At 45.3% G+C, this 26,560-nt stretch overlaps 1 protein-coding gene and 1 non-coding gene across 2 annotated transcripts in view; both read right to left on the bottom strand.

Moving 5' to 3' along the window:
• Positions 1-26,560, bottom strand: part of SLC6A11 (solute carrier family 6 member 11) — a 120,886-nt gene that overhangs the window by 15,702 nt on the left and 78,624 nt on the right. Inside the window, exons 7-8 of the mRNA XM_059937732.1 lie at positions 14,223-14,326; positions 8,340-8,464 (exon numbers count right to left, since the gene is read on the bottom strand). Coding sequence (XP_059793715.1) covers positions 8,340-8,464; positions 14,223-14,326 — 229 coding nt within the window. The remainder of the gene's footprint in view (positions 1-8,339; positions 8,465-14,222; positions 14,327-26,560) is intronic.
• On the bottom strand, positions 6,130-6,236 carry LOC132375525 (U6 spliceosomal RNA). Its single transcript, XR_009506069.1, has one exon. It is a non-coding gene; the product is annotated as a U6 spliceosomal RNA (small nuclear RNA).

Genomic DNA, 26,560 nt, shown 5'->3' with positions numbered 1-26,560 from the left:
TCTTTTCTAAATAGCATTTAGAAACCAAGATCTGACCACTAGGTATGCTCATTGCTACTGGAGTATCTTTGTTCACAGACCAGCTCAGCACACAAAGCTAGGAAACACGTATATGTGTATTTACCCACACAAACATACATGCTTATGTGCCTCTATCTACCTGTATAAATATTAAAACCATAAGTCCATACTTATACCTCCAATTCTAATACAGTTCATTCTAGCTTCTTTACTTTCCTTATTTGTAACTTCTTTTTCAGGCAGTGAAAAATCTGCCTCGAATTATCTATATTGACTTGTTTGTTCAATCCTAACATACCCATGTAATAGTTTAGAATTGCTAACCCATTTCCTTTTACCAACAAGGGTACAGTAATTTTTTTTAGCCTTACAGTTTCCAGTCAACATACTGCTTCCTGAAATTCACTTATGTTAGCTCTCTTCTTCCCCATTCTCTTAAGTATGGTTGCATTGTTTGTTTGTAATATAGTTAAGTTCGTTTGTTACTATTTTCGTTACATTTTGGTTCCACCCACAAAAGGCAACTATTAATTTTGGGTGGTTTGTGAAATAATACTGTGACTCTAAGAGTCAGAACTAATAAAGATATATACTCAGAGAAGGGGTGCTTCCTTCTTGTCCTTACTTCTTATTCTTCCCGCTTTTCTATCCCTTTTCTACCCACCCCTTCAAGTAACCATGCTCTTTCTTTTCTAGTTTCTCCTATTTATTTTTAAATAAACAATAAGTTTATTATTAATAATTAATATTTAATAATATTATTTAGTAATTACTAATATTTAATAATTAACCATCAATAATTAAAATACTAATTATTAATATTTAAATATCGATACTTAATATTATTATTTATTAATAATATTTAATAATTATTAATAAATAATAAACAATTAATTATTAATAAAACTTAATAAGTTTTCTATTTATTTATTTTCTATTTATTTTTACACAAACACGCAGACATATTTTCTTTTATCTCCTTCTTTCTTACATGATGGGTGGACTATAATAGATACTTGCTTTTTAAACTTTGATATGCATACCTATTTAAAAAAATATGCTTCAATTTCCATTTACTTGATTTTTTTAATAGTGAATAAATGTTGACTTTTTCAAAGACTTTTTCAGTATCTATGGAGATAATTTTATGATTTATTTTATTTGGGCTATTAATATAGTGTGTGATATTAATGGCTTTCTTAGTGTTAAATCAACCTTACATTACTCCTATAATAAATCCTACTTGGACATGGTATATTACCTTCTTAATGTGATTTTGGATTCTAATAGTTTGGATTTGAGTTTGCTAATATTTTATCTAGTATTTCTGCATCAATACGCATGAGTGATATTAATCTGTAGTTTTCTTTCTTTGCATTTTCTATTTGGTTTAGGTATCAATATCATACTTTTCATATAATGAGTTAGGAAAGTTTCCTCCCCTTTCAATGCTCTGGAATAATTTATAGAGCACTGGGCCTAGCTGGTTCCAAAGGTTTGGTAGAATTCTTCTGAGAAACCATCTGGGCCTGTTGTTTTTTTGTGGGGTAGTTCCTCAATAACTTTCTCTATTTTTTTCTATGGAAATTGGCCTGTTTAAGCTTTCTAAATCAAATGGGGTCAATTTTAGCAATCTCTATTTCCCTAGGAAAATATTCATTTCATATAGGTCTTCAAATTTATATGCAAAGAGGATTGCAAAATAATCTCTTATGATTTTTAAAAATGTCTTCTGCTTCAATGCTTATTTCCCCTTTGTCATTTTTAATTTTGCTATTTGCATGTTCTCCCCCCCTTTCTTTTTCTTGATCATCTGGTGATTTGCCTATTTTTATTTCTAAAAACCTAGAATTTTAATTTATTATTATTATTATTATTTTAACTTTTATTAGAGCATAGTTGATTTACAATGTTGTGTTAGTTTCAGGTGTACAACAAAGTGAATCAGTTATACATATATTGATACATAAATCCACTCTTTTTTGATTCTTCTCCCAAATAGGCCATTACAGAGTATTGAGTAGAGTTCCCCATGCTATACAGTAGGTCCTTATTAGGTATCTATTTTATATATAATAGTGTGTATATGTCAATCTCAATATCCCAATTTATCCCTACCCCCTGATTCCCTGGTAACCATAAGTTTGTTTTCTATACCTGTAACTCAATTTCTCTTTTGTAGGCAAGTTCATTTGTACCCTTTTTTCAGATTTCACATATAAGCAATATCATATGATATTTGTCTTTCTCGGTCTGACTTACTTCACTCAGTATGACAATCTCTAGGTCCATCCATGTTGCTGCAAATGGCATTATTTCATTCTTTTTTATGGCTTAGTAATATTCCATTGTATATATGTACCACATCTTCTTTATCCATTCCTCTGTTGGTGGACATTTAGGTTGCTTAATTTATTATTTTTAAAAAACCAGATCTACTATTTTTCTATTTTCTACTTCATTACTTTCTGCTTTTATCTTTATTATTTCCTTCCTTGTGTTTTCTGTTAGTTCATTTTGTTGTTGTTTTTCTTATTTTTCTAAACAGGGGATGTAATTAATTTATTTTCATTCTTTCACTTTTATTGATAAATGTGTTTAGTAAAGTTTTCTTTTATTGTTAGTTTATTTCTATCTTTGTCTCCTTCCATCTCCTGCAGTTTTTGCTTCATAAAGATTATTGCTGTGTTATTTAGTACATACATTTTTGTGTGTGTTATATCTTCATTGTGAATTGTGGCTTTTAACATTAAAAAGCATCCTTTGTCATGCTTAATGCATTTGGGCTTGAATGCTACTTTGTCTGATATCAGAATTGTTATCATCATCTATCCCTTTAATTTTAGGCTTTGTGAATCATTTTGTTTTAGATGTGTCTCTTATATACTGCACACACAGGCACACCTCAAGAGATGCTGCAGGCTCAGTTCCAGACCACCACAACAAAGTGAATATCACAATAGAGTGAGTCACATGAATTTTTTTGGTTTCCCAGCAAATATAAAAGTTATGTTTACATTATACTGTAGTCTAAGTGTACAATACCATTATGCCTAAAAAAACAATACCTTAATTAAAAAATACGTTATTACTAAAAATGCTAACCATCATCCGAGCCTTCAGTGAGTCATAATTTTTTGGCTGGTGAAGGGTCTTGCCGCAATGTGGATGGCTGCTGACCGATCAGGTGGTTGATGCTGAAGGTTGGGGTCGCCGTGGCAATGTCTTAAAATAAGATGACAGTGAAGTCTGCGGCATCGGTTGACTCTTCTTTTCCAGAGCGATTTCTCTGTAGCATTCCGTGCTATTTGATAGCATTTTATCCGCAGTAAACGGGGTATGCAGGGTTGCCACAAAGCATTAATTTGTAAAAAATGCAGTATCTGCGAAGCACAACAAAGTGAAGCACAATAAAACAAAGTATGCCTGTGCATAGGTCTTATTTTGTGAGCCAAATTGAAAATCTTTTTCTTTTAATAATTAAGGTCATTCACATTTATTGATATGATTGATATATTTGGTCTTAATTGACAATATATTTTATAATTATGTATATTTTTATATGTATCTCTATGAGTTGTGTCTTCTTTGTTCTTTTTTTATAATTTTACTATTATTATTATTTTGGTATTTAGGAAGGTTTATGTTTTTATTCTAGTGGTTACTTTTATACTTGTACCTTTTTAAATGCTCTTAGGCCCTTGTTCTCTTATGTAAATCTTTACTATCTGGCTTTCCAGGTTTCACCCTCAGTATGTATCCTTTACTATCACCTATTGCTCGTACATCAGTGAGCTTTTTCTATTGATATTTTCTCTTGCCTCCTCTATTTTTTGGTTAATGATTTCTACTTTGTAACAGTATATAGCATATTTCTACATTAGTCCTCCATCTTTTTCCCCACCTTTGTTTTGGTCTTATATGTATACTTATATATATTTTAAGTGCTTACCATCAGTCCTTTTTCTGAAGTTTTCCCAGTCGTTAATGGGTTGGATGAAGTTCACCCTCTGGCAGATTCTTCCAAAGGGCTGAAGATTGTATAAGTCTCTGAGTTCTTGTATATTGAAAATGTTTTTTCTATAGCTTTAACATTTGAAGACATGGTCGGATATCAAATCTTTGGTTCACACTTATTTGTGTGAATTTAAAAAAAACGCTGCCCCATAGTTGTCTTGTATGTTAGTTTTGAAAAGTATGATGCCAGTTTAATACTTTTGCTGTTATAAGTTATTTGGTGTTTTTTTGCCTGGAAGGCTTGAGGATTTTATCTTTATCTTTGAAATCTAGTATCTTTACTAAGATGTCTTGGAGTTGATCACTCTGGGTTAATTTTCCCTAGTACCCAAGGAGTCCTTTCAATGTGTATATTCAGCTCTTTTCCTGTTTCTAAAAAGTTTTCTTGGATTATAGTTTTAAATATTACCTCTGTTCCATTGTTTTATTTATTTATTTTTCTTTAGGGGCTCTGATAATATGAATATTTTCTTCTTTGCTGGTCTTCCCTCTACTTTTTTGGAGGGATCATTTTTACTTCTTTATGTCATTTTCATTCACTTGGTTGTTTTCCTTCCTTTTAAAAATGCCTTTTATTGAGACTATTCTCCATTTGATACTTTGCAATTTATTCTTCATTTCTGAGATAACAATATCTTTCCTTTTTTCTCATTTTTTCCCTGATTTCAATCAACTCCCTTTTCATTCATTCCTGTTCTCTTCCTCATGCATTTGTTAAAATTTCTGGTTCAAAGAGTTTTTTCACATCCTCAGATGCTTGTTTGAGTATATTTAATTCTGTTTGGAGTGTTGACTTACAATTTTCTTCTATTTCATGGTTGGTTTTCAGAGGCACAGTGTGGTTCTTCATAGATACGTGGGAACTTTCTACTCCTGATTCGCTATAGTAGTTCTGCAGGGACTTGACTTTTCTCTTGTTCGTGTTCTTGGGTATTTTACAATAGTCCCAGCTTAACAGTGCCCTCTTCTGCCAGTACTGCAAAGTCCAGGCACATTAGCAGCCTTTTGTTCTGGTGATGGGGGAAGGGTGAGCTCCAATTTTCACACCCTGACTTTATGGTTCTCTTTTGTTTTGCAGGTATTTACATTTAATCCCCTTTTCTTGGTTTCCCTTCACCATCTCATTGTAAAAGGGTGTTTTCCCTTTCTTTTTGCCTTTTTTCTCCCCAAGAAGCCTTGTGTTTCAAATGGTACCTCCTTTAAAATGTGCCTGTCCCTTTAAATGGCCCATGCCCCTTGAAATCACACCTACCTTGAATCCCTTCTCTGTAGTCCCTGCTAAGGGATCTGTCTGGATCCTTTCCAGTACATTCAGGTTTAGAGTAGATTTAATCTTTCTGGTGGTTGCTCCAAATCACTCTTAGGTCCTTTCACTAGCCTCTATCTTCTGTCTGTCCACAGTTTTTCTCGGTTTGCCTTTGCGGTGGAGACTGTGAACTGGGATTGGTGATTTTTCTTTCTGCTACAGTTATCTGCAGCTTCAACATTTTCTGCTTCAGGTTATGCAGGGGGCATAGTTTTCTACAGAACATACTTTTCCCTTCTTGTTTTTTTCTTTTTTTAGGGAAAATGGGGAAATATGTAGCTATATAGCTGTCGTCCTCAGATACTCTTACTTCCTCTAATTTTTAAAAGAGTTTGTGTAAGAGTGATATTATTTATTCTTTAAACAGTTGGTAGAACTTGCCAGTGAAACCAGCAGGGCTTGGAGTCTTCTTGGTAGAAAGATTTTTGACAATGAATTCAGTTTCTTTTCAAAATATAGAGCCATTTAGTTTTTCTATTTCTTCTTGGGTCAGTTTAAGTAAATTATGTATTTTTAGGAATCTGTCCATTTAATTTACATTATCAAGTATATTTGCTTGAAGTTGTTCATGATATTTCCTTATTCTCATTTTTAATGTCTAGAGTATCTGTAGCCATATCTCCTCTTTCATTCCTGATATCAGTAATTTGTGTTTTCTCCCGTTTTTTTCCATGATTAGCCTTGCCAGGGTGTTATAAATTTTGCTATCTTTTCTAATACCAAATTTTGGCTTTGAAAATTTTCTCTATTGTTTATATGTCTTAACTTTATTATTTATTTATTTTTAAAATATGGAACGCTTCACGAATTTGCGTGTCATCCTTGCACAGGGGCCATGCTAATCTTCTCTGTATTGCTTCAATTTTAGTATATGTGCTGCCAAAGCGAGCACACCTTTATTATCTCTTTGCTTCTACTTACTCTGGGTTTAATTTGTACTTTTTTTTCAGCTTCTTCCGATAAAAACTTTAATTTTTTACTTTAAACCCTTCTTTCTAGTGAGAGAGTAGCATTGACATAGACACACTACCAAATGTAAAATAGATAGCTAGTGGGAAGCAGCCGCATAGCACAGGGAGATCAGCTCAGTGCTTTGTGACCACCTAGAGGGGTGGGATAGGGAAGGTGGGAGGGAGAGGCAACAGGGAGGGGATATGGGGATATATGTATATGTATAGCTGATTCACTTTGTTATACAGCAGAAACTAACACACCATTGTAAAGCAATTATACTGCAATAAAGATGTTAAAAAAAAAAAACACCTTCCTTCTAATTAGGTATTTAAAGTTGTAAATTTCCCTGCAAGAACATGCTGAGAAGGGTGACTGGGCTACAAACTTGCAACATGCAATTTATCCAAATGGCCGGAACTCCTAAAGGGGATCTTGGTCTGATTCACACCCCTAACCATAGAGCAGGCTTACCTGCTTGGCACCAGGAGTGACACAGTGCTGTAGATATCCTATAGCACTCAACACCTGAGGTGGGAATTAGTTTGCTCATTTTACAGAGGAGGAAGCAGATTCTCAGAGAGGGCAAAGGTCCCTCAGAGAGGGCAAAAGTCCCACAGAGAAGGTAATGCTGCCTCCTCACAGGGCTGCCCCATGGTTTAAAGCGAGGGAGGAACATGAATGTTTCGTGAAGTGCCAGGTGCCTGCCCCCAGTGGGCGACGGGATGGAGTGGTGAGAGCATGGCCTGGATTAAATCTAGCCCTGTTCTTTCCAGTCTGTGTGACCTTGGATAAGTGATGGCATGTCTCTGAGCCTCACCTTTCTCATCTGTAAAATGGGGGTAGCAAAACTGCCACCTTGGAGGGCTGAGTCGAGGATCATATGAGACGGTTCCTGCCCAGAGCAGGCGCTCGATGATTGAGAGCTTCGATCATATTAATATCCCCTGGTCCAGCTCTGGCCCCCTGATTTCAGCAGGGACTGTCTGTCCATGCAGAGGAAGGTGGAGCCCGAGTGGTCATGAAGCAGAGCTTGGCAACCAGCTTCCTGCTCCAGTGTCCACATCTACCACCCTGCCCAGTTTGGTGGGTCAGAGGGGTGCTTCCCTCTCTGTGCGCGTCAGGCAAAAGCAGCCACACCCCAGACTAGGGTACTCAGTGTAGGGAACGCAGCCCCAGGGGTGTGTCGTAACAAATGGACGGCATGACCGGCATTGAGTAGATGGAGGCCAGGGAGGCTGGGCCCCCTGTGACGCTCCTGACTAACTGTCCTACCACACATTCTTGCAGGTGAAAAACCTATTTAGATGTATTGGAAGTGAGAGGCTAACTCTGTTATGTAAATGCAAACTATTTTTGTACTTTTAACTATACACTGAATTTTGCCAGAATTCAAAAAAATGTAAATCAAGGGGAGAGTTATTCACCATTTTGCACAATTACCTTAGCAGCAATAACCCTACCTGTGGTGTGTTTGATACAAACACATGTCATCTTACACTAGGAATGTCGCACTCATGGTGATTCTACATCTAGAACAAGGAAAGGGAAAGAAGTCCTCCAAGCAGAGGGAACAGCGTGTGCAAAGGTCCTGGAGTGGCAGGGAGGGAGAGAGCGATGTTGCAGAAGTGAAAGCAGACCACAGTGTGGTGGGGCAGAGTGAGCACAGGGGAGTGAGGTGGAGGGTGAGACCGCAGGAGCTGGGCAGTGCAGGGCCTTGGGGGCCACACTGAGAGGTCAGCCCTAGGAGAAGCCAAAACAGGCTCTTCGTCAGGGAAGGACATGTCCAGGTTTGCATTTTGAAAAAAGAAATCATTCTGCAGGGTCAGAGGTGCATGGAACAGAGGGGACAATAGGGGAGGCAGGGAGGCCAGTGAAAGCTCCTGTGGTCGACCAGGTGACGGTTCTCTGGGCTGGTGGCTCCCTCCCAGGAGCCTGGTTTGTGGATGGACAGTGGGCCCCCTCCTGAGACCTGAGCCCGACCTGAGCCCAGGAGAAGACCAAGTTGAGGAGGAAGATCATAGTTTCTCTCTGGCAAACTTACCTGACTCTGCTACCTCGGCGATGGGCACCCCTTGCTCATATGCCATGAAGCCCAGGACCGAGAAGATGGCAAACCCTGCCATGAAGCTGGTGCCGCTGTTCAGGCAACAGAGCATGATGCAGTCCCTGTGGGGAAGCAGCGAGAGAAGCTCGGGTCAGGGCGGGTGGAACCGGTGCAGTACTGGAACATTCTGTCTGAGCACCATGGCTGTCCTGCTGCCTGAGGAAGCCCTCGTGGTTCAGAGAGGGTAGGTGGCTGGCCCATGATCACACAGCTTCTCCTGCATTTCTAGAAGGTAAGGTAGGTCACAGACCAGAAGCATGGAGAGGGGGTGGGAAGGAAGGGAAGCTGGCAAGTGGGAAAATGCACAACCGGTGAGGAAAGACTTGGAGACAAACCATCGCTCCTCCAAATTCCTGGTAGGAGAGAAAACCAAGGGAAGCAAGAGAGGATTGATTTTCTAGGAGCTCAAAACATGAGGATATAAGCCTCTGAGAGAAAGGACTGCTTCCCCGACAGTGGAGCAGCCTTGGGAGAGACACCCCTCCTGGCCCAGCTCTTTACCGGAGCGGCATCTCCCAGACCTCACTGCAAGCCTCTGCTCTTCTGCTGCGAGGGGCAGCCCCTCCCAGGCCAGACTCCTCATGGGGGCTTCACCAGAGCAGTGACTGTTCCCTGCTCTTGGGAAGGGCTCACAGCAAAGAAGCAGCAGCATAAAGCCGTGACCCAGGAGATTTCAGACTACAAATGACAGGGCTTTGCCAAGATGCAGAAGATGGAACCCTCACATCCGGGTCCCTTCAACCTCGGGCTGTGCATCCTCATGCAGATGGGTCAGGGAATCAGCCTCTCAGGATCTCAGACGCCACAGAGCGTGCACGTAGGAATCGGGCTTACAACACCCGAGATGCTCCACTTCAAAGGGAGGGGCTCTGGGTGTTCTGTCCAATCTCCTCCCTGAAGCATGACCAGCCTGGAGCATCCCTGCAATGGTGGCGAGCTGGCCTCGGCTCCCGCCCTCGCAAGCAGGACCAGTCACCTTGCTCCGTGGCGCTTTGCTTCCCCGACCGCTCTTGCCGCTCACAGTGTAAGAACTTCCTCATGCTGTGTTCGACCCAAATCCACCTCCTCTGGGGAGTTTTAGTTCTACCCTCCCTAACAGTCTAAAGATCTGAAGATATCCCCTTCAGATGCCCTTGAGGTTTTAGCTCTCTCATTTAGACCTCCCAGTTCCCTTATCAGTGTTCCTCATCCTGCTCGCGATCTGAAATTCACTCCAGCTTGTCCAGACCCTCTTCCAATGTCACATCCAGGACTGAGCACTCGACTCAAGAACAGAGCAGGACTCTCACCTCCTCTTCTCCTGACACCATACTTTGTGTAATGCAACCAAAGGTTACACTGATGTTGGTGACTGTGACCCCCAGTTGCATTGCACTGACCCTGGGAATCAAGGGCATGGTGGAAAGAGCATTAGACTGGGGGTCAGGAGCCTTGGGTTCCAACTCCCCTTGTAATACCTTCTCTCTGGGCCTGACCTTACCAGCTATATGACAAGGTGGCTTGGATAAGAGGGTCTCTTGGGCCTTGTGATTGATTAAGTCATTTTTCAGCAAGTGGTCACTTCCATACCTTCTTCCTTGGGGTAGAGTATATTTCCCTGCCCCAATGACTTTGGGCTTAGCCACGTGACTTGCTTTGGCCAATGAGCTATCAGCAAGTGTGACACAAGCGGAGGCTTGAGATGTGCTTGTGCAATTGGTCTTGTCCTTTATCCCTTCTGTGAGCTGCCATGAGAAGGACTTTTCCAGGGGAGCTGCTGTCCCTGCAGCCTGGACCCCAGAATGTACACATGGAGCTGGCCTGGACCCTGGAGCTAAACCTGCCCAACCCACAGCCTGAAGGAGAGAGTCCCCAACTGACCAGCAGACTGGTGAGCAATAAAAGCGAATGCTTGTTGTGGTGAGCTACTGAGTTCTGGGGCTGCTTGTTACACAGCATTTTTGTGGCAGTGAGTGACTGATACAGGTCCCTTTACAGAACTCTTCAGGCACTGTGGACAGAGGCTGGGCTGGCAGGCCTGGAGACTTTATCTGCAAGACTGATCACCTCCTCTCTAAGGGAAATTCAGCTCAGCCCAGGAGGGCAAAGTTATTCCTAAGGCTGGGGTAAATCTGCCCTGCATGCCTGTTTCTGGCCCCTGACTTATCTCACCAGTGCAGCACTGGTGAGCAAAGTGTTTTCTCCATAGCCTCTCCATTCTGGAATTCTCCTGTGTTTTTTGGACCTGCAGTGTTGAACATTGTCACTGAATCCCGAGGCCCAGGGAGGAGAGTCACACACTCAAACTTTTTTGTCATCTGCCGGGGAAGCTGGAATGTGAATCTAGCTGTCTCAAACACCAAAGCCCACTCTTTTTCTAGGAGCTACATAGTAACAATGCTCCCTAAGAATTCAGACTTCTAAATCCTGACTTTTGGAAAACAATCTTTGGGCGTCCATGTGGCTGTTGAAAACAAATGTCCCTTATTGCAAGGTTCCCTGCCCCCCCCACCCTGAGTGACGTCCTCATATCACAGAGGAACAGAAGCTCTGAGCAGACCCGAGGTGCTTCCAGTCCTGTGCCCTGCACCCCCTTCCTTGGAGCACCCCAACCTCCAAGCAGAGAGAGCTTAGCGGCCTGTGTTCTCAAGTGAGGATTTTCCCCGCCTGGTTTGCTCCATCTCCATCCCTCTAATTCCTTCCCCACGGGGCACCTTCTAGGTGAAAAGCTACGTAAGAAGCGCTTTGAAGTTGGCAGGAGCTGAGCTGGGCTTTGAAGACCTCCAGAAGCTATTATGCTGTCGGAAGAGAGGGTATTAATTTACTCCCTCTGAGTTGGGAAGATGTGCTCACAGAACAATTTGGAAACAGAAATAAAAGGAGCCCTCAGATTTTGTAATGTCACCTAGGGGATTTGCTTCCTGCTGCTGACAGGAGGGGAAAAAACCTGCCTGTTGGAGGGGAAAGCAGAAGGGATCTGGGGCAGTCAGCATATTTCACCCACGTGCTTGGCGAGGAAGAAAGTTGCTATTGCCACTGCCCTGAGACACAGCCTGATAACGAGGCATTCTCGGCCAAATCCTTGTTGACTGTAGTAGTTGGGGAAGAACTGGCCAGGCCTGGGAGTGAGGGATAGGGGTGCAGGAGCCAGAAAGGCCGAGGTTCAAAGCCACGTTCCATCGAGCAAGTGGCCTACCCCGGCCTCAGTTTCCTCATCTGTATAATGGTGTGGCTCCTTCCTTGCTTCCTTACACTTCAGCCAGCGCTCTCCTAGGCTTGAGGAATGGTGTTGAACAAGAGGACCCAGACTGTGTCCTCATGGAGCTGACGGCCGAGCTGGGGGTGATGGACAGTGACCTAGAAATTTCCGCAACGCCCAGCACAGAGGGCCCGCACTGGACGCTGGCTGCTGATGTGCTGACAGCTGTATGCAGACAGCACCCCCCTCCAGCATCCGGAGGGTGTCACACTCGACCCGGACCAGAGGTCTGCCCGCTGCCCTCCCTGTGCCTGCGCCCTTCTCTTCTTACCCGTGGTTCTATTTTGTATCATGGCTGACAGTGTGCTACACCTCATCCCCCAGACCCACCTCCCGTGAATGTCTTGAAGGATGAGAGGCTCTTCTGGACAACCTGGTCTGACCTCCCACCTCTCTAACATCCCTCTGTCCAACAGTACCCAATGACTTCTCTGCCTAACGGCCCAGGGACAGCAGAGCTCGCTGGCTTCCCCTGTGGCCTTTCCTCCAGCATGTTGGATCTGCCCCCTTTCATTGCCTTGGTTTCCCCAAGTGGCAGTCTCTATAGACTGGAGCTGTGTGTTATCTCCCAAGGTAGCGATTTGGGCACCTCACACTTAGTGACACATACAGCATACGGCTGACTTAACAAATGGGTTGGTAAAGCGATCACAAAGCCAGCTTTCAGGGAGGATGCAGCGGGGTGGTAGGATGGAGATTAGAAGACCGTGGCCAGAGTCCAGGTCTACCACACCTAGCTGGGGGGATGACATCCATGAGCCTCAATTTCCCCCCCTCGAAGATGGGGATAACATGGGAGGGACTTCATCACTGACGAAAGTTCTCTGAAATGATGCTCCCACTTGAGCCACACAACAACCAAGTGATGTAGCTGTCATGTCCAAGTTCCCATCCCACCAACAGACTGTGACATGGCCCCTCTCACTGTACCCTCACCTGCATCAAACAGGGGTCATTTTTAGACCACAGCTCATTTGCTAGTTAAGGAAAATAAGCTCATTATTTTAAGAGTGTGTTGCTGATTCTTCTCTTGGTGTTTTAGGGTTTTTCATACGGGCCTGTTTGTAATCTTTACATATTAGGGGTGCCAACCCTTTGAGTATCATATTATATGTCGTTAGTATGCCCTTTAATTTTGTAGATGATTTTCATAATGTTTTGTTTGGAGATGTAATGCAGAAGGTATATAGATAACATTTGTATTAATGTGACTTTTTAAAAATTATAAAAGCAATATGTACTCAAGAGTAAAGACAAGGCAAAACAAAACATTTAAATTGTACAGGAAGGTATAGGTAGAAAAAGCCTGTCTCCCTATCTCTAACTTCTCAGTGTCTCTCTTCAGAGGTGGTTCTTTTTAACAGTTTCCTGTGTACCTTTCCAGAAATTTAGAAGTTCTAGATATTTATGTGAATCAATCTGTCACTTCCTTCCTGATTTAATTATTTTGATGTTTCCATATCTTTCCCATGATGAAAACAATATTTTACTCCTCATTTTAGGATGGTTTTCTTTTAAAAAATATTTAACTGTTGAATCAATCTGACACTTATTATGGTGCATATGTGGGGCAAGGTGAGGATCTACCCTAATTACTTCCACCAAAATACTTATCCTATCTCAGAATCATTTGCTGAAAAACCCTTCCTTTTCCAATGAATCTGTGTTCAGGGACGGCTTCATTGCCATTAGCCCACGAGTTTCTACATTAGAATAAGGAGCTCTGGAACTCGGGGGCAGAGATGTGCTGTCCAGCCATCTCTGCGTATTCACCATCTGTGACCAGGCACTGATTCATGGGTGCAGCGACCTCAGCAAACAGGCCACTGGCCTAGAGTTAGAGACCAGGGTGCAAAGTTCACTTCCGCCAGGCACTGCTGGGTGACCTTGGCCAAGTCCCTGGGCCTCTGTGGACTCAGCCTCAGGGTAGAAACCAGGCTGCAGGCATGAGGACCAGGCAGCCAGGGTCACACAGCCTCAGGCTCACCTCCTCACGTGGGCCCCTTCCCCACGCTGGGTGCGGCCAGCTGCAGGCGGCCAGGGAGGGAGGGAGGCCTGTGAAGAGAGGGGCAGCAGGGCAAGTGGGACTGGACAGGACCCTACAGTCAAGTGAGAAGAAGCAGGAAAGAAATTCCTGAAGAGAAGGCAGAAGAACAAGGCCCTTGGCGTCAGAAGACCTGGGTTCAAGTCCCAGCATTGCCACTTACTAGCCGTGTAACCTTGGGCCGATCATTTACCCTGGGATAAAGCTCTGCTGTATAGGGTAGGATGGAGGCCTGAATACCATTCCCGGAGTAGACTCACTTTGCAGCCTGGAACGCACTCTGATCATTCAGAGCTAGTTATTCTCCTAGCTCCTCTGTTGGACCATTCTTTGACCCTGGGGTGGGGAGAGGCTGACAAATAGCCCAGGGTCCTCTCCAGTTCCACCTGGAATGGCTGGTGCCCTGCCGCCCCTCTCTTGATAGGCCTCTTTCCCTCACCCAGACCTGCAAGGTGGGAAGATGACCGTGAACTAGCCGGGCAGCATGGAGGGCTCTCGGGTTTGGTGGAGAGCTGGCAGGGCCTGGGGAAATGCTCACCTGTAGCAGTTGTTGTTATAATTGTTATAACTTCCCAGAGCAGTCAGACAACCCAGGCAGATGGCATAGGAGAAAAAGATCTGCGTCCCAGCATCTACCCAGACCTGTAGGAAGGCACAAAGAAGTTGGCAGAAAGAGAAATCAGATGTGCGGCGATGGGGTGGGTGGGTGGGATGGCCCTGCTCTCTGAAAGCCCCCACCCACACCCAACCTCCAAAAAGACTCCACAAAGGGACAATCAAATGTCCTCATCTCAGGAATGTGTTTTTTTAGAAGTTCTATTCTTGGGGTGATTAAATATAAACGGCCTTAGTTAAAACCAGAATTTTCTGGACTTTATCGACAGTAGTTCACCAAATAGCAAGAATTTGGGTTTTAGGACTCTGCTCCAGCTGTGTGACCTTGGAAAAGTTACTTAACCTCTCTGAGGCTTAGTCTCCTGAACTGCAAAGTGGGGAATAAACTTCCCTCTCAGGATTGCTGAAGCCAAAACAAGTGATTTTTCTGCTTTGTGATTAAGACCACCACGAGAAAAGCTCTCTCCGGTGTTTTTGAACTCACAGAGCTTATTTACCATGTATACCAGGGGACCATTCACCATGGGGCCCAGTTACAATGAAACCTCATTTTTCCTACAGGTCTGGAGGCTTCTCTCACTCTGCCCCATGCGCTCAGCCAGAGGACAGGGAAGTGAGATGGGGGAGGCCCTCCCACCAAATCTTTACCACCTTTCCAAAGAGGTGCATTTGGGCTTCCTGTGTGATACATGTGGAAACTACTTTCTTAGTCTCCAAGCTTCCCTCCAACAAAACCTGCCGTGGAAGGCCTGACACGTACAACAGGAATTATGGTGGTTTCTCTAACACTCCCCTGGGCTCTCTTTGAGCCCTGCTCCTAGAAGCTACCAAGGAAAAACCACAGCTAAAACCCAAATGCAGCTGATGAGACTGAAGCTTGAGAAGCGAGTGCCATCTAGAGAACGGGGCAACTTGCTCAAGACCACACAGCTGGGAGTGGCAGATGCAAGTCCAAGGAGACACACCTCTAGAGAAACATGTGTAACCAACCCCAGAATTTCAAAAAACCTCTGGTGTAACCCCCCACCCAACACAGGACTGTTTTCTGAGTACTTTTGACAGAATAGTCTCTGCTTGACTACCACCAGTGATGGGGAGCTCACTACCTTTTGACACAACCCCTTTCTTTTTCTTTAGAGAACTCTGACTATTAGAGCATTTCTTAAAATGAGAGAAAATCTCCCTTCCTGTTTTCCTAGATCTGGGGCCACCCAGGCCACATCTCCCTCTCCCATGTGGCAGCACTTTACAGATTTCAAGAACCCTCTAGAACACAGCCTTTTCCAGGCAAATTATCTTAACTTCCTCTCTCTTGGGGATTTGATTACACAGTACCAGTCACTCTACCTTGGATTTGCTTGCTTGTTAAATCATTCAAGAAATACTTATTAAAAGTGAAGATCACAATGCTGCTTCTCAACCTGAAAAGTGGTACATTGTCTTCCTCTAACAAAGAGCCTTTGGGATTAGTGTCTCAGCGCTAAATGAGAAACATAGGGAAAGCTCTTTCATGAAGTGTGTGTATGTGTGTGTGTGGAGGGGGTGCCAGCAGATCAGAGCGGGCTGAGACACGGTGAGAAGGAAATGGGAAGAGGGAATATTAAAAAACTTTTTCAAGAAAGGGGAGTTGGGGCTTCCCTGGTGGCGCAGTGGTTGAGAATCTGCCTGCCAATGCAGGGCACACGGGTTCGAGCCCTGGTCTGGGAAGATCCCACATGCCGCGGAGCAACTAGGCCCGTGAGCCACAACTACTGAGCCTGCGCGTCTGGAGCTTGTGCTCCGCAACAAGAGAGGCCGCGATAGTGAGAGGCCCGCACACCGCGATGAAGAGCGGCACCCGCTCGCCGTAACTAGAGAAAGCCCTCGCACAGAAACGAAGACCCAACACAGCCAAAAATAAATAAATTAATAAAAAAAAAAAAAGAAAGGGGAATTGGGAGACAGGGTGGTCGTGAGAGAGAAAATAATTTAGGGAGGATTTTTAAAAAATAGCAGAGAAACTTGAAGATGCTTAAATGTTGACAGGAAGGGCCCAATGCAAAAAAAAAAAAAAAAATGTTGAAGATTTGAGAGAGAAATGGATGTATTTTAATGTGCTCCTGCTCTGCCTCAGTCTCACCATTTGCCACCTCAGTGCACTCCCTTTTCTCCTCGGTAAGGCCAGTAAACCATATGGAGAAGCAAAACACAGGTCAGCTCCTAACCCGGAAAGCAAAGCCAGATCCCAGGAGCAAGGTGCTGGAATGCTCAGCAGTTGAACACGTGTGGTTTCTAAAGCCTCTGCAAACGGGGTGTCCCTCTCCCCAGAACCTTCACTGAGTGCACAGACCAGAGTGAGAGAAGCCTCCAGACCTGTGGGAAACCTGGGGGCTTCATCACAACTGGGCCCCATGGCACATGGTCCCACCCTCCCCACATGGTAAATAAACCCTCCGTGAGCTCAAAAACACCCAAGAGAGCTTTCCATGCACACGTCCCAAAGATGGGGCCTCAAACCATGCTTTCCACCTGCAGGGGATTTTTCTTGCAGTTTGCTCATTGCACCCAGCACTAAAACAGGCATCTGCTGTTTTTGCTCACCCGGCATCCATCTCCCCTTTTCAGGTAACAGCACCCCAATTTTACTTTGAGAAACCACCTCTTCCCCACCCAGGCCAATCAAAGCATTTCTCTTGGCCACAGTGACTGGTTCGGGGATGAGCATATGATGCAAACCAAGCCAATGAATCTCAACCCTGGGACTTTTAGTGGAGCTACTGCAAATGGGACACATTCTTTTCTCTTAGAGATATTAAGCTTCTAACTGCTGGGGGTCATCGCTGACCATGAGTGAAGAGCCTGCCTGAGAATAAAGCCAATGCAGAGGAAAGCAGAGTTTAGAGCAAAGAAAGACTAATATTGGAGATATGACTCAAGTCCCTGGATCCAGCCACACCTGAAATCAGGCCTACCTGAGAGTATTTCCGTTTCAGAGGCCTGTAATTCCTCTTTTTCTTAAGTCAGTTTGAATGGGACTGCTGTCACTTCAAGCAGAAAGAATTCTGACTAATAGCAACATTAAGATCTTAGAAAAACCCAGGGGCTCTAAGCCCAAATTCTTCAGTCAATCCTGAATTACCAATGACCCAGCACTTATTGAGTGCCTTCTGTATGCAGAACCCTGTGCCAGGCTCTGAAAGAGGTACTGCACAATTATTTATAGCACTCCATCTCTGTCTGCAGGTGAGATAAAATGAAACATTCAGAGAACAAGATACCCAGTACCTGGGAGTGGTAGAGGAGGGGAAAGATTAACATGTGCTAGGGCAATCAGAGAAGGCTGTCTGGAGGAGGTACACCTTTAAAGACTAGAGAAGTGATGAAAGAGGACACATTGGATATGGAGGTTCACGTGAGAGAGGAATGTGTTTTCAATGATTTTTTTTTTCTTGCTCCCCTACCTCTGTAGGAAAAAGGCTGTCATTTTTATTCTGATGCTTACCATTAAATCAACACCCTCATATAATACCCTTAGCCCTCCTCCTGCTGGTTCGCTACTATGAGGAATATTGAAATTAGCCACATCTTTTCTTTCTTCCCTTTCCTCTAGAATCTAATTTGAAGAAATATTCATTTGTTTCCAGTTAATACCTAAAGGCATTATGTGAATTTACTTTACTTTTCATATACACACTCCCTTCTATCCCAATTTTTAATACTTGTACTGTATCTGCATTATCAGAACATATGATAATGTTCTGATAACATTTCATATTATATTGTCCCCCTTTTGCCATTATTTAGTGTGAGTTCTACAGGTGATTATAAATTTAATGCTCACCCCCAGCCATTATGTTAATACCTCTCCAGTCAGTTTTGTTGTAGCTTGTTCTCTAGTAAATTCCTCTGGAAAGGCTTATGGGAAATATATTTCCTGGGTTCCTTCATGTTCCTAACAGTCGATCTGTGGCTTTTGTACCTGAAAGTCGGTTTGGCTGTATATAAAATCCTTGGTTCTCTTTTTCTCTTCCTGAGGACTTTGATGTTGCTTAGTTGTCTCCTGGCACAAAGTGATGCTGTAGAAAAGTCTGACGCCACTCTAATTTGTTTCCCCTTATAAAAGCATTTACTCTTTTTGTCTGAATTATCAACAGGTTTGTTGCTTTCTCTTGGAAGTCCAATAATTCTAATATTATTCTAATAATAACATGTCTTAATGTTGGTTATTCTGGGTTATTTTTCCCGGGCTTGTGATATACTTCTTCAAGATACAAATTCAAGTCTCCTCTTTTATTTGAGGGGGAAAAATTTCCTGAATAATTGTTTTTAGTATGTGTTCTCTTCCATTACCTTGGATTTCTCCTTTGGGGACTTGTCTGTATGTTGGATCTTCTTTATTTCTATACCTATCACTTTTTCTTACATTCTTTAACAACTTTCTTTTTTTTTTTTTGCTTTCATAAGCTGTCCTTCCTGTCAGCTCTCCTTTCAAATTTTCTTTTTGCCTAACAATTTCATTTATGCTAGCGTTTCATAGCATCTCTTGTTTCTTCATTTCTTTTAGCTTGTTGTGAAATATTAAGTTGCTGGGTCTTTGTGGAATGTGTTCATTATCTGTAGGAACACTATTCGGCTCCTAATTCTTTTTCTTATAATAGCTTTGTATGAGACTTGATCGCAATCCTTTTCTGGTGCTCACATGTAGGTGACATGCTTTTTTTTTTTTTTTTTTGGTACTCTTAGTAGGAGGTTTTCTTGTGTAGAGGATCCAGGGAGATTTTCTGGCCTCACAGGTCTAGGGTTGCCTCTTCCGACAGTACCAAAAAGTCTTTAAAACTACAGCCACGCAGAGAGTACTTTCTGAAATTACTGTTCTCCACTCTTATGCAGAATTTCTTTTTGTTTCCTCTACTGTCTTTGTCCTGCTCAATTTGGATTCTGCTTCCAGTGGTTTCTCCTCAATGTGGGGTTCCTCTCTGACCACAGAGCCTCAGCTGGTCAGTCTGTAGCGTTCCCAGGTCCCAGACCCCTGCCTGAACTTCCCACAGTCCTCTCACACTCACCTGTGACTTGCAGCCTGAATACATCCCTCCTAAGTTTCAGCTGACATTCTCAGATGGGTGCACCAACCTTCTACTCCCAGATCCCTCTCCTTCTATGGGTGAATACATGTTAGAGATTTATGGGTTTCCTGTCTCTCAGCCTTCTGTATCCCTTTGCCTTCCTCTTCCTCTTCCTCTTCATCTCATCCCATAGAGTGGATACCATGCAGATGTTATTGCTGTTGGTGTTTGACCCTACCTGTTCACCTTTTGTGGTTCATGGAGCCCCCTAGTTATGCTGAAGATACCATCCATAGGCTTTTTTGTTTACTATCCTAGTTTCTCTGTTTAGGTGTGGAGATTCTGGAAAATTAAAAAAAATTTTTTTTTGTTGCCGTCTTGTCTCCTTGGTTCTCAAGACATTTTCAAAGGGCAGATTAAAGAAGACTGGTCTTGACTGGAGGTGAGAGACGGAGCCCCAGAACTGAGGGATGTGGTGGATGGCGGTGTAACAATAGAGCATGAGCCAGTTTTTTAAAGGGAGGTTTGAGGTACAATGTGGGGGACATGGGTACGAGTATAGTCTAGACAAGGCACCAAATGAGCTGTTCAGGAGATAGGCAGAACGTCTAGGGCTAAATATTGCAGTCTGGGCTTGAGACACAGATTTGCAAGTCATCAGGATTTTAGTACTAACTTAACATCTCCTTGACTCCAGATCCAAAGCTTTCTCCACTGGCCTTTTCTATTTTCCACATTTGATAAAACAGTGTTGATTCAACTTTTCTGCTGAGATACATGCTTATTGGGCCTGCAGAGCCCGAGAACCTTCAGGATTAGATTTCTTGAAAAAGTCTCACAAAGAAGCATGATATGTCTTCATGTGGACTCTACACCATAGGACTCCTTAGCAGACAGGCATACCTGATGCACGTCTGTATTCTTAAACACACCTGTGGCTGCAAAAATGCCACAGGGTTCCAACTGTTAGCCTCTCTACAACCTTTGTTTAGGAAGAAACGAATGAACTCACTGGGGGAGCTGTATTTGTTAAGGCTACGCTGAAATAAACAATAACACCCCGAGTCTCAATGGCTTAGCACAACGGAAGTTTATTTCCCGCCTACACAAAGCACATGGCAGATTGTGGAGGGGCTGGCTCTCTTCCACCCAACGACAGCGAGCAAGCCCTCCTACCTTATCATGATACCCCCAGGTCAGCACAGCCTCTGACGCAGAGGAACAGACTACTGGAGCTTTGCTTGGGAAGGTGTTTTTTGTTTTTTTTTTAAAATTAATTAATTTATTTTTTGCTGCGTTGGGTCTTTGCTGCTGCGCGCGGGCTTTCTCTAGTTGTGGCGAGTGGGGGCTACTCTTCATTGCGATGCATGGGCTTCTCATTGCAGTGGTTTCTCTTGTTGTGGAGCACCAGCTCTAGGCACGTGGGCTTCAGTAGTTGTGGCTCGCAGGCTCTAGAGCACAGGCTCAGTAGTTTTGGCGCACGGGCTTAGTTGCTCCACGGCATGTGGGATCTTCCCGGACCAGGGCTCGAACCCATGTCCCCTCCATTGGCAGGCAGATTCTTAACTACTGCACCACCAGGGAAGTCCCATGCTTGGGAAGTTTTTAGAACCAGACTTGGGAATTACTAATACCACTCTGCCCACACACCACTGACCAGAACCAAGTCCCGTGATCCCAACTTAAAGACAAGGAAGTCTGGGAAAGTCTCTTCCCATTTCACTCAGGAAGAGAAAAAATAGATGGTTAGTGAACACAAAGCATTGTCTCTGCTACAGGCATTATCCCAAGTCTTTTTCATCTAAGGTGATTTCTTTCTTCAACTAGGAATTCCACAAACACCCAGAGATCAAACTAGATCATGGTGGCCACTGGAATGATCTGACAGAATGATTTGCAAAGAGAGGCTAATAAAACAGGCCAACAGGACATTCATGAACCTTCTACCAGTTTGGTGATACCTTAGGAAGTGGGAATCTTGAGTCACCATTTGTTGAAAACCTACTGTGTACGCAAGGCTCTCACGGAACAATCTCATAATTTACATAACCATCTCACTAGGCAGTACTGTCACCTCCATCTTTAGAGAAGAGGAAACGGATCCATAGATGGTCAAACAGCTAATAAGGGACAGAGTCAGGTTTGAAGCCCAGGCGTTCTGGCTCCACATTTTAAAGAGAAAAGCTGGGGCCTCCTGGTGCACTGAGCAGGCCCGGACTCTCGGCAGGGGTTTAAGCAGCTCTGTGGCTGCGAGGTCAACAGGACAAAGGCAACCCCACCTCCGTGAAAGGAAGACCAGGCAACTGAGCCCCACTGACCAGCATCTCCCAGGACGCCACAAAGGGGGCAGCTCAGTGGAGAAAGGGCTTCCTAGTTCTCAACACAATTTGAAGAGAAAATAGTCTCCACAGAACAAACCCTAAGGAAGCTGGGTCAGTAGCTGAGAAACGGATCGCTCCCCATGTTCTGCAGCAATGAATGGGGGGCGTTCTGGCCGCGCGGCAGGGGCGGTCCACATTCAGAGGTTTGGAGGACAGATTTGCATGGGAACCAGGGAGCAGAGCCCCTTTGGAAGAGAAGTGGTCCCGCCCTCCTAGCTCTGGGGCAACTTCACCTCTTTCAGAGCAACTTGTTCCGATGAGCCCTGGTGCACAGTAGGTGCAGAAAGCAATGGATCAGGGTGTAACCCTCCTTCCCAACTGGATCAGTGGGGCCCAGCTGGGAGAAGCAAGGAAGGATGGACGGACAAGGACTCACTCTTCCCTACCAAGCTCAGGAGCTACACTGTCAAGAGGGATGCTTAGTACCCGCTGCCCCTGTCCACACGGACAGCACTTTACAGTGTACAAGGCATCGTCCTACATCCTGTGACCTGCCCACTGCCCTGGGGTGGGCGTCATCACGCCCAGGTTAGAGACAGCTGTTGGCGGGGGCGGGGGGGCACGCGGAAAACGCCTGCCCTCTCTCCCTCTTCCCACTTTGACCTTATATGTAGAATGTCTATCTCCTAGAAGCTTGAGGGCAAAAGCATCACGTCTTTTTCTCACCCCTTAGAGAGAAGAGACTACCCTGATTGGGGAGACCTGGGAGAGGGTCAGTGTGCGTAGTGGTGAGTCCCTCCCTCCTCTTGCGCACAGAAGATTAAATAAGATGATGTGTGTGAAACAAATACTCAGCACAGAGCCCAGCTCTTGGAGAGCACTGAGGAAGTGCTCAGAAACCCAGCCGTAAGCTCCAACAGTAGGCACTTAGTCAATGTTAATCCCTTCTCAGGATCTACCGGTCTTCACAGATCTGGAGAAGAAGAAAAAAGACTCTTTTCCCTTTTCTCCCCACAATGCACAAGCACCGAGTGTCCACTATGTGCCAGGCGAAGTTCCAGGAGCTCCTGCCCTCAGGGAGCTTACCTTCTAGCAGGAGAGACAGACCATAAACACAGGCAGATACGCTGGAACACGGCATCTGGTGGAGACGAGCACGTGGGCGGACGGTGAGAGGCAGGGGCGTGGGGCGGCGGGGCCAGGGCCCTGCTCTGTGAAGGGGCAGCTGCAGATGTGACCTGCTGCAGTGTCTAAGGCAGCACGGGCTACAGAAAGAAGATCCCCCAGAAATGTGCTTTCATGTCTACAAACAGCCGCCAGTCAGAGCAGAAGGGCAGTACCTCTGCCAGGGATCGAAGCTGGCGCCAGCAGGTGGGCCTGGTCCATCTGTCCCTGTGCCCTGGAGGAGATGGTGTTCGCTGCACTGATGCTCTGAGGTCCCTGACAAACGCAGCGTTAACCCATCCTGCCCGGAAAGCACCAGTGAGAGAAGCCAGTCATCAGAGCTCCTGCTCACCTTTGGAAGCACCGATGACACACCAGGGGCTGTTCTACACACTTCACAAGTACTTGACTCACTGTTGAGGGCAGTGCAATTATTATCTCCCTTTTATGGATAAAAAACTAACACCCAGAGAGGGGGAGTTTGTCGTCTATTTAGCTTTGGAGAGATGTACACACTGGCCACTGTGTGAGGAGTCCCCTTGGGCTTAGGGACAAAACCTCCGGAACCTGGCCCGCCTTGGGGAGAAGGCACTGGAACATCATGTGAAGGGGACTAATTCAAACCTGGGCTTTTCCCCGGTGCCTGGTTCCGCACCTCACTGGGGCTTAATGGAAAGGGCATGAGCTTCGGGGTCAGGTAGACCCAGGCTGGAGCCCCACACTGCCATTTACCTGCTGTGCAACTCTGGTCAAGTTACTTCACTTCTCTGAGCCCCAACTTCCTTGTTCACAAAAGAAAGATACAATGAACGTAAAGTACGTAATGGGGTACCTGGTACAGCTCCCTTATCTGGTGGCTAATGGTTTTCCACTTCTAATGTGGCTAATGCTATACACAGCATGTATAGTAGCTTCTCCACTGTACATGTTATGAAAACAGGCTCCCAGGTCTTTCCCACCATCCCAGCCCCCTCCCTACCAGGTGAACTAATCAGATTTCTGAGCAGTACCAAATGCTGCCACCGTCCATCACTAAAGCAGAGTCACCTGCCCTTAGGGCCGTGAGCTAGGGTACAACAGGGAGGGGCGGAAGGAGCCAGCAGCCCACTGCTCCCGTGCTCCTTGCCCTGCCAAGAAGATGCTAAAACCTCCAGACCCAACAGCACATGCGGCATCTGGCTCTCGGATCCAAGTAGCCAGGACAGGGCTTGGTGGCCGTCCTGGGCTCATGACCCACAGCCTTTTCTTTCTTTAACATTTTCTTTTCAGACAGACAGCCACACACAGACACACAAACACACACACAACACCACTTTTGTAAGCAGAGCCTTCCACTGAGGTGAAAACATAACGTATATGGCCCGGCAGAAAATAGCTGAATTAAGCTCTTTCTTTTGGCCATTTATATTGGCAAATAGTCTCAGAAGATTAAAAGTAGGTTAGGAGAATAATACAACAGCTGTGTTTCCAGTGTGTACCTGACAACGGCTTTTGTAGAAGTGAATAATTACGTGAATATCACTTCCTTCCCATCTCTTTCGCAGCCCCCTCTGGGTTGCTAGGCGCCCTCTCTTCTCCGCTCAGCTAATGCCACATACAGACGCTGATGAATACAGTATGGCCATTATGAGGAAGGGAGTCGAGGCAGGAGGATTCAAGTGCTCCCTCCCTGGTGGATTCAGGGAGGGGACAGGGCTTCGGGGGAGATGACTCTGGATATATTTAAATGCTAATGTGCTGGGCCGCCGGGCAGGGCCAGCGGGAACAGTGGTGGGAAGGGGCAGAAGCTCTTGGCCTGGAAGCTCCACTGGAAATATGTTCTGCAGCCTCTGGCTCTGGTGCCAGCCCTTCCCCGGGCAGCCAGCCTTGCCCAGAGGCCCTGCCAGCAAAGTGTCACTGGGCTGAAGGGTGGCACCGTGGGCGGTGAGGGGAGCCTGGGTGTGTCGGCTGACCCTGGTGGCCCCTTTGTGTGGAGCAGGGAGCGGGGTCACTGTGCTGGGCCTTTGCCCGGAGGCTGGACGGCTGTGTCCTGGTCACAGAGTGTGGAGGGAGTGGACGAGCAGTTGCTGGCACTGGGCTGATGGCAATGACCTCCGTGCCTTATGTGGTAGAATCCTGGGGCCATGCACGTCTACCCCTTAGGCCATCGCATGAGAGAGTGGAGCCCCATTTTACTAAAGGGCTAAAGAGAGGAGGTTTGGAGCAATGGAGGGCATGAGCAAGGCCCGAAGACAGCACGTTCTTGGTGCTGCGCTATCCCCGGGACTGTCCACACAGCCTTGGGGGCTACGTTTTAGGGCAAGGTCTTCCCCCTAAAGTGTTCCTCTAAGAGGGTGCTCCTGGCCTTCTGGACAGGACATTCATTGTGCAGGACGGTCCTGTTCGTTGTAGGACGTTTAGCATCACCCAGTCCCACTCTCTAAATGCCAGAGGTGCCCCTGTCATAGAGGAAACCAGAATTACTCCCCAACGTGTTACTAAATGACCCCTGGGAAGTGGTCCCACCTCTCCCCCTGGGAGAACCAGTGAGGCAGAGGAGTCTGAGCTGGCATCAGCGGTGGGGCTGCAGAACCCATTGCTAGGAACACAAGGCCAGGGTCTTCTGGGCCAAACCGAGCCCCAAGCAGGTGCGTTCTCCTGTGTCATCCGAGCAAGCACTGAGATGGAAATGAAACCTTGTCATCTCCCGCCTTAACCACTTCTCTCCTAAGTACCATGGAGCTGGTACAGAGGCAGAGAGCCAGGGAAAAAAAGGGCACACAAGGAGGCTCCAGGCCTTGGGAGAGCCAAGCAGTGGTGTATACTCCAGTCTAGAGAAGGGACTTCCTCAAGAGGAAAACAAAACAGCAAGCAGCCACGGTTGGTGAAGGCAGCCGCCTCTGCGTATGCCCAGAGACAGAGAAGTCAATACATTTAATGACATCATTATATTTGTTGATTTTTGTCTGTCTCCCCCCAACTAGAACAGAAGTGCCAGGAGAGCAGGAAGTTCTGTTTTTTCACTGATGCATTCCCCAGCACTTTGCACATTGTCAGCACTCAAAAAATATGTATTGAATGCCACAGCTGCTTAGAGTCTCAAGTACATCGGAATGGGGAATTCAAGGCTTATGCAGACTCCTAGCTACCAGGCCAAGTGGAGAGTGTGTTAGACTGAGAGGGTCAGGACACCTGGTTCCAATTCTAGGTTGTCCTGAAAGTTCCTATGTGTTTTCCCTAAAGTTCTTTCTTTCCTCCTGGCCTCAGTTTTCTAGTCTTCAAAATAAGGAAACTGGAATGCAATGAGATGACAAATATATGGCATGCACATCCCATCCCTATTCCTGTCCATGGCAGACATTACTGATCAATCCCACCTATCATTCCTGCCCATGGCAGACATTGCTAATCAATCCCACCTATCATTCCTGCCCATGGCAGACATTGCTAATCAATCCCACCTATCATTCCTGCCCATGGCAGACATTGCTAATCAATCACACAGTTCTTTTGCCCCCAGCTATGGTGGAAAAAGTCCACCACCAGTCAGAGCTGGTAAGCGAGTTAAAACCTGACAGTGATGTACACCGCAGACCTACATAGCAAGGATATGTTTGGGGGTCAGCTGTGACTCATTTTCCTTGGGGTGTTTCAATCCTACAGTCTTGAAAGCCTAGGAAGACACTGTAACACCACGGGGTTTAAGCTCCTACCCCACATTAGGAACAAACTTCAAGTCAAATGCACAGGGCAGA

Source organism: Balaenoptera ricei, chromosome 11, assembly GCF_028023285.1.
Source record: "Balaenoptera ricei isolate mBalRic1 chromosome 11, mBalRic1.hap2, whole genome shotgun sequence".
In the NCBI taxonomy this organism is placed as follows: domain Eukaryota; kingdom Metazoa; phylum Chordata; class Mammalia; order Artiodactyla; family Balaenopteridae; genus Balaenoptera; species Balaenoptera ricei.
The sequence above is the reverse complement of the archived record's forward strand: the minus strand, read 5'-3'. Positions and strand labels throughout refer to the sequence as shown.